This window comes from Oncorhynchus tshawytscha, linkage group LG13, assembly GCF_018296145.1.
Source record: "Oncorhynchus tshawytscha isolate Ot180627B linkage group LG13, Otsh_v2.0, whole genome shotgun sequence".
Classification (NCBI taxonomy): domain Eukaryota; kingdom Metazoa; phylum Chordata; class Actinopteri; order Salmoniformes; family Salmonidae; genus Oncorhynchus; species Oncorhynchus tshawytscha.
In genome coordinates, this window is record NC_056441.1 from 26,716,669 (window position 1) to 26,725,074 (window position 8,406).

The 8,406-nt window shown below is 45.3% G+C and overlaps 1 protein-coding gene across 8 annotated transcripts in view; it reads left to right on the top strand.

Moving 5' to 3' along the window:
* LOC112265846 (receptor-type tyrosine-protein phosphatase U-like) overlaps nt 1–8,406 on the top strand; it is a 275,257-nt gene that overhangs the window by 150,326 nt on the left and 116,525 nt on the right. For all 8 annotated transcript variants that reach the window (XM_042295481.1, XM_042295482.1, XM_042295484.1 and 5 more), the window contains exon 3: nt 71–342. In XM_042295481.1, the coding sequence (XP_042151415.1) occupies nt 71–342 (272 nt within the window). The remainder of the gene's footprint in view (nt 1–70; nt 343–8,406) is intronic.

Sequence of the window (8,406 nt, forward strand, 5' to 3'; positions counted from 1 at the left end):
AAGTTACGTCTCGGTTGACAGGAATTCTGTTATAATCATCTGACCCGGTCTCCTCCCTCCTCTCCCCTAGGCTCGTTCATGATGGTGAACTCGTCCCAGCATGCCACGGGGCAGCGGGCCCACCTCCTCCTCCATTCGCTGAGTGAGAACGACACGCACTGCATCCAGTTCAGCTACTTCCTGTACAGCCGCGACGGCCACTCCCCCGGGGAGCTGCAGCTCTACATCCGGGTCAATGGGGGGCCGTGGGGCAGTGCCGTGTGGAACGTCTCCGGGTCACATGGACGCCAGTGGCACCAGGTGGAGCTAGCCGTCAGCACATTCTGGCCCAGTGAATACCAGGTGAGCGCTAATAATACATCTGCTGTGTTAACACATACAGTATAGCAATTCTATGTCTAATACTACTCCGTTAGCACCTTCCAGGCCCAGCAAATCCCAGGGGAGAGACAATGCTATGCTAATGCTACATTGACAGTAATATGGCTCTATAACCAGGTGAGGGTTAGGGTGAGTGGCACCAGGTGGAGCTAGGGGATTCCAGATTTTCATTGCATTTCAATTAGCAGGTGTGCCTTGTTATTAAAAGTTAATTTGTGGAATTTCTTTCCTTAATTAATGCATTTGAGCCAATCAGTTGTGACCCATTTTAGGAAGCTAGGCATATGTCACGGTCACTACTTCACAGGTGAACCGTTAGAACGTAAACTTTAAAAGAAATCTAAATGTGTTTTTGGGCAGAAATGCCTTCTCGAACATACAAACATGTATGCCATCTGCAAATATGAATAAAATTATCAAATTACGAACCTAGTTGGTTTAGCCAAAGAAAAAGCGTGCAAGCTTCCCGGTAACCATGATTGGCTGAAATAATGAGTGGGCTGGACATGTCGAGAGATGAGTTTGGATTGGTCTGCCATATACTGTAGCATGCTTCTGTCTATTTAAGCTGGTCAGTATGTCTAGGTCATCCTGTCTAACGCTGGGTTTAAATTTTTTTTTTTTACTGTGTATTAAAACTGCATAAGTGTTGCTCTCCACTTTCTGGAGGACTGAGTTTTGAAATCAGTGGTATTGGATTACATCTTCACACTAAGGGCAACCATAGCATCCGACAGGAGACACGTCCAACCAAGAATGATGTATATGGGGTAAGATAGTCTGGCTAGCTACATTATCAGATATGACATGTTTCTAATTTAGACAGAAAGAGCCATTTACTTGGCTAGCTATAGCCTAATGTTAGCTAGCTAACATTGAACCTGGTTGGTTAGCTACCTGCAGATTCATGCAGGGTAGTAACGTCATGTGTTGTATTTATGGTTCATTGTTTACCTAGCTAGCTAGCTACATGTCTTAACAAAGACTCCACTATGCAAGTAACCATTTCGGGTGAGTTCGTAAATTCAGTCTGGCCATCTACTCCGATTTCAGAGCACTCTCGTCTGAATGTGCCAGAGATCACAGAATAACTGATGAATTTACAAACGCTCAACACCCGTTGAATATGGCCAGTGTCAGTAAATGTCAGTAAACTCAGCGGCCAGAGTGTCCTCTGTGCACTCTGAACACAAAACTCTCTGAATTTACAAATGGACAATCTGACAGCACAGTTGCAGTCACCAACACTCTGGATAACCTAATAGCCTAACCAGCTCTGCTAGGGCGAGTAATGTTCAGTGAGCTGTTCTCTCTCTCACTTAGATGTCTGGAAGTAGCTAGCAAGTTAGCTTGGGTGCTATGATGAAAGTGGTTCTCATGAGGACAGCCACAGGAAAAGAAGACCCAAAGTTACCTCTGCTTCAGAGGATAAGTTCATTAGAGTTACCAGCCTCAGAAATTGCAGCCCAAATATTGGCTTCACAGAGTTAAAGTAACAGACACACCTCAAGGAGACTGCGTGAATCAGGCCTTCATGGTCCAATTGCTGCAAAGAAACCACTACTAAAGGACAGAAATATTAAGAAGAGACTTGCTTTATCCAAGAAACACGAGCAATGAACATTAGACCGGTGGAAATCTGTCCTTTGCTCTAATGAGTCCAAATTAGATTTTTGGTTCCAACCGCCGTCTCTTTGTGAGACACAGAGTAGGTGAATGGATGATCTCTACATGTGTGGTTCCCACATGAAGCATGGAGGAGGAGGTGTGATGGTGTTGGGGTGCTTTGCTGGTGATACTGTCTGTGATTTATTCAGAATTCAAGGAACACTGGTCATTTTGGATGTTTTTCTAAAAATAAAAAAATAAAAAGACTACGTCCAGCTTTCGCTCCACAGACTAGTATATGGCAAGTTAAACTTAGGGAATTCTGCAAAAAAAATGTACACAGGAACAAAATATGCATCTTATAAGAAATATCTTGCTGCATTTTGTAAACGCAGATGTAAAATGCTTCTTATTGTAATTTCTGCCAGCATCAGACTAATTTTGTGTTTCAGTTGCACTTCTAAACTCGGATGAGAATTCACAGGCATTCTATCAGCAGACAGCATTCTGACTGATGTGGAGATACTTTTCTCCAGTACTTTTCTCGGTGTAGCCAGCCTATTTTTCTCCAGTAAAATGCAAGATTAACTTTAAGAAAAAACATTAGGACCTGTAGCTGGCCTCATTCTTTCTATGCTATGCCTAAACATTAGAAATATGAATGCCATGGATTGTTTATTTTTAAAAAAGGCCTTGGTTCTTCATTGTAAGCTCATTTACTTGTGTGGCTGCCAGCCAAATAGCTTTGCACTTCTATTGTCATCTGATGAAAATGTATCTATTTTCAGCCGTATGTGTTGCAACAATGTATTTTCTGTGAAGGAAAACTATAGTTGCACGTCTGCCTTGATCAACAACATCGTCAAAGATGTTGTTTGGCGTTAACTGCCTCGCTCAAGGGTAGAATGGCAGATTTTTCTCTCTTGCTGGCTCTGGATTGGACCAGCAACCTATCAGTTACTGACCCAATGCTCTTATTCCCTAGGTTACCTGGTTGATTGGTTGGTTGATTGATTAGGAACAGAACATTGGCTTTTAGAGCCGTCACACATAGAGTATGTTCTATACTGCAGCTGAGAAACTATGCCAGACACCAGCCGCTAGTGGGCCACCACATGCTTGCTAGCTGGGAAACATCATGTCCTTGATTAGTTTCATCTGTTGTGCTTGTGCTGCTTGAATAGAAAAAATATGTGCAAACTACCAGTTTGTCCCAGAGGAGCGGGTTCTGCTGCACTATGTCATCGTGACAACATGGGAATATAAATGTGGTATAGTAGTGTATTTGTCGTATATTTACCTGTATGACTTAATGTCCCCCAGTGCAGCAGAGCAATCAATATCTCTTTGTTCTGCCCTGTGTTTAGTTGATGGTGTTGTTATGGCTATTGTGTGTGTGTGTGTGTGTGTGTGTGTGTGTGTGTGTGTGTGTGTGTGTGTGTGTGTGTGTGTGTGTGTGTGTGTGTGTGTGTGTGTGTGTGTGGTGGGCTATTTGGAGGCAGCCTCATTAAATCCTGTGATTTATACCTCCAGCCGTCTCTCGTTTGCCCTCCTCCAAAACGCCCTTTAACGAGAAGCCAACAGCTGTGTGTGTGTGTGTGTGTGTGTGTGTGTGTGTGTGTGTGTGTGTGTGTGTGTGTGTGTGTGTGTCAATGGCAGCAGTAAAGGATTGTGAGTGTGGGTTGGCTGAACAGTCAATTGACCTCAATTCCATGTGACCCTAAGTAGAGGAGGGTTTTCCTCCATAACCTTGGTCTCCTCTCAGAGCTCCATGCCTGGTCCCAGACCCATCTCAATAAATCAACACATACTTAATGAGATTAGGCCCCGGTGTGGATCAATGCTGTGTGTTGTGTGGTAGTATCCTCAGCTCTGCTGTCCTAGGCCTCGCCAACAACACAACCCCAAAGTGATTAAGAGTTAATGATTTTCTTCCTCTCTTCTGCAACATCAAAAGGTTCTCTTACCACCACTACAGTCTCCCACGTTTTTCTCACGGTGGAAGGGGATATGGGATATGGGGGTGTGGGTATAATAACCAATCAGACCAAGCCTTGCCTGGGCTGGTGGTTTGGTGAAAGTAGAACTGTGTTTGTTGAGTCTGTCTGAAAACAGCGGTACAATTTACCACCCAGATAATATGTGTGTATGCTGAAGCAGCCTGGGTGTGGTGTGTCATATAAGTGGAAATGAAGACCTGTGGGTGGGTGTGACCTCTTAAGTCTCCCCCCGGGTATGCAGACAGACTGCTTTGTTGGTCCCATAGAGCAGTACGAGGTTCTGCTGCAGGTAATGAGACAGGTAAAAGACTGAGAGGATGGGATGACTGGTGCAGGGTTTTAATCCTGCCCTGCAGGGATGAGTCTCTTGCTGCACTGTGAAGAGGGGGACAGAACAGAATAGAATAGAACACAGCCTGGGGCGGGGCGCATTGCCTGCCTGACTCTCAATGCCTCCCATTTGCTCTCCCCCTTTCCCCCTCTCCTCTCCCTTTCTGTCCTCTAGTCCTCTCCCCCTCTCTGCCATGATCTATCTTCTACTCTTTCCCCCTCTGTCCTCCTTTCCCTTTCTCTCTCTCTGTCACGGCTCAAAGTGCTAGTGAAGGCCCCAGAGGGCCCACTCATCCAATCCCACAGATAAGGATCACTGTCCCGCAGTCCCAGCCAACAGATCGGCCCCACGGGACCCTGACCAACAGCCAGGAACAGACAGACAGTGAAGAGAGAATAAAGAGCAGAGAGAGAAGAAAAGAGAACGGGACTGCTTCACAGGGCTTTAAAATAGAGAAGGGGAGAGCGAGAGAGAGAGAGAGAGAGAGAGAGAGAGATGGGGGAGTGAGAGGGAGGGTGTTGAGATGGAGATTAGGTATCACTGAGAGGCCCCCAGGGGCCAGAAGGACACAGACTGGAGGAGAGAGATAGACTATGTGCTCTGTAGCTGGAGATTGATCAGAGACTGAGCTAGCTATAGCCCTCCACAGCGATCACAAAGAAGAGAGCAGTCAGTGAAGTGCTATTACCATTGATTGTTTCTGCCTCAAGTAATAGTAGACTATTCAGATGTTTCTTGTCGACTAGAGTGTAGGTGGGAATCTTGTTACTTTGGTATCAACAATGACGAGACAGCCTACAGGGAGGAGGTGAGGGCCCTGGTGGTGTAGTGCCAGGAAAATAAACTCTCCCTCAACATCAACAAAATGAAGGTGCTGGTCGTGGACTTCAGGAGACAGCAGAGGGAGCACAGCCCTTATCACATCGATGGGACTACAGTGGAGAAGGTGGAAAGCTTCAAGTTCCTCGGTGTACCCATCACAGACGATCTGAAACAACCCTCACAGAGAGTGTGGTGAAGAAGGCGCAACAGGGCCTATTCAACCCCAGGAGGCTGAAGAAGTTTGGCTCAAACCTTTACAGTTGCACAATTGAGAGCATCCTGTCAGGCTGTATCACCGCCTGGCATGGCAACTGCACTGCCCACAACCGCCGGGCTGTCAAGAGGGTGGTGCGGTCACCGGGGTCACACTGCCTGCCCTACAGGACACCTACGGCACCTGATGTCCAAAAAGGCCAAAAAGATCATCAAGGATATCAACCACCCAAGCCACTGCCTGTTCACCCCGCTATCATCCAGAATGCCAGGTCAGTACAGGTGCATCAAAGCTGGGACAGAGAGACTGAAAGACAGCTTCTATGTCAATGCCATCAGACTTTTAAATAGCCATCACTAGCCGGCTACCACCTGGTTACTCAACCCTGCACCTTACGAGGCTGCTGCCCTGGAATCATATGGAATCACTGGTTACTTAAAAAATTGTTTACTTTATTTATTAATTCCATTATTTTACTTTTAGATTTGTGTGCATTGTTGGAAAGTGTTAAATACTACTGCACTGTTGGAGCTAGGAACACAAGCATTTCGCTAACATCTGCTAAACATTTGTGTGACCAATCAAATTTGATTTGATTGTATCAGTGGCAGGTGAACTGTCCCAGTCTTTTGATCTTTTAAAGAGGGAGAGATGAGGTGATTGAGTTTAAATGAAGAGGTAGCAGCAAACACTATCAAACCATTTGATGAAGCTCTCAAGACATTCTCCTCCTCGTTTTGTGAAATCTTGCTTGGGAACAAAGTCAATAGACGTTGCAGCACTAAAGACTAAAGAGGGATAAAGACAGAGAGTGATCACAGTGGCCCTGAGACTGAGGTGTCTGTCTCTCTCTCTAACTCTCTGTCTGTCTTTCTCTTCCTCTGTCTCTCTCTCTCTCCCCTCTGTCTCTGTCTCTCTCTCTCTCCTCTCCCCACTTCTCCCTTGGTCTCTCTCTCCTCTGTCTCTCTCTCTCTCCCCTCTTTCTCTGTCTCTCTCTCTCTCTCTCCACTTCTCCCTTGGTCTCTCTCTCCTCTGTCTCTCTCTCTCTCCCCTCTTTCTCTGTCTCTCTCTCTCCTCTCTCCACTTCTCCCTTGGTCTCTCTCTCCTCTGTCTCTCTCTCTCTCCCCTCTGTCTCTCTCTCTCCTCTCCCCACTTCTCCCTTGGTCTCTCTCCCCTCTGTCTCTCTCTCTCTCCCCTCTTTCTCTGTCTCTCTCTCTCCTCTCCCCACTTCTCCCTTGGTCTCTCTCTCCTCTGTCTCTCTCTCTCTCCCCTCTGTCTCTCTCTCTCCTCTCCCCACTTCTCCCTTAGTCTCTCTCTCCTCTGTCTCTCTCTCTCTCCCCTCTGTCAATTCAATTCAATTCAATTCAAGGGCTTTATTGGCATGGGAAACATGTGTTAACATTGCCAAAGCAAGTGAGGTAGATAATATATAAAGTGAAATAAACAATAAAAATTAACAGTAGACATCACACAAACAGAAGTTTCAAAACAATAAAGACATTACAAATGTCATATTATATATATATATATATATATATATACAGTGTTTTAACAATGTACAAATGGTAAAGGACACAAGATAAAATAAATAAGCATAGATATGGGTTGTATTTACAATGGTGCGTGTTCTTCACTGGTTGCCCTTTTCTCGTGGCAACAGGTCACAAATCTTGCTGCTTTGATGGCACACTGTGGAATTTCACCCAGTAGATATGGGAGTTTTTCAAAATTGGATTTGTTTTCGAATTCTTTGTGGATCTGTGTAATCTGAGGGAAATATGTCTCTCTAATATGGTCATACATTGGGCAGGAGGTTAGGAAGTGCAGCTCAGTTTCCACCTCATTTTGTGGGCAGTGAGCACATAGCCTGTCTTCTCTTGAGAGCCATGTCTGCCTACGGCGGCCTTTCTCAATAGCAAGGCTATGCTCGCTGAGTCTGTACATAGTCAAAGCTTTCCTTAATTTTGGGTCAGTCACAGTGGTCAGGTATTCTGCCGCTGTGTACTCTCTGTGTAGGGCCAAATAGCATTCTAGTTTGCTCTGTTTTTTTGTTAATTCTTTCCAATGTGTCAAGTAGTTATCTTTTTGTTTTCTCATGATTTGGTTGGGTCTAATTGTGCTGCTGTCCTGGGACTCTGTAGGGTGTGTTTGTGAACAGAGCCCCAGGACCAGCTTGCTTAGGGACTCTTCTCCAGGTTCATCTCTCTGTAGGTGATGGCTTTGTTGTGGAAGGTTTGGGAATCGCTTCCTTTTAGGTGGTTATAGAATTTAACAGCTCTTTTCTGGATTTTGATAATTAGTGGGTATCGGCCTAATTCTGCTCTGCATGCATTATTTGGTGTTCTACGTTGTACACGGAGGATATTTTTGCAGAATTCTGCGTGCAGTGTCTCAATTTGGTGTTTGTCCCATTTTGTGAAGTCTTGGTTGGTGAGCGGACCCCAGACCTAACAACCATAAAGGGCAATGGGCTCTATGACTGATTCAAGTATTTTTAGCCAGATCCTAATTGGTATGTTGAAATTTATGTTCCTTTTGATGGCATAGAATGCCCTTCTTGCCTTGTCTCTCAGATCATTCACAGCTTTGTGGAAGTTACCTGTGGCGCTGATGTTTAGGCCAAGGTATGTATAGTTTTTTGTGTGCTCTAGGGCAACAGTGTCTAGATGGAATTTGTATTTGTCGTCCTGGTGACTGGACCTTTTTTGGAACACCATTATTTTGGTCTTACTGAGATTTACTGTCAGGGCCCAGGTCTGACAGAATCTGTGCATAAGATCTAGGTGCTGCTGTAGGCCCTCCTTGGTTGGTGACAGAAGTACCAGATCATCAGCAAACAGCAGACATTTGACTTCGGATTCTAGTAGGGTGAGGCCGGGTGCTGCAGACTTCTCTAGTGCCCGCGCCAGTTCGTTGATAGATATGTTGAAGAGGGTGGGGCTTAAGCTGCATCCCTGTCTAACCCCACGACCCTGTGTGAAGAAATGTGTGTTTTTTTGCCAATTTTAACCGCACACTTGTTGTTTGTGTACATGGATTTTATGATGTCG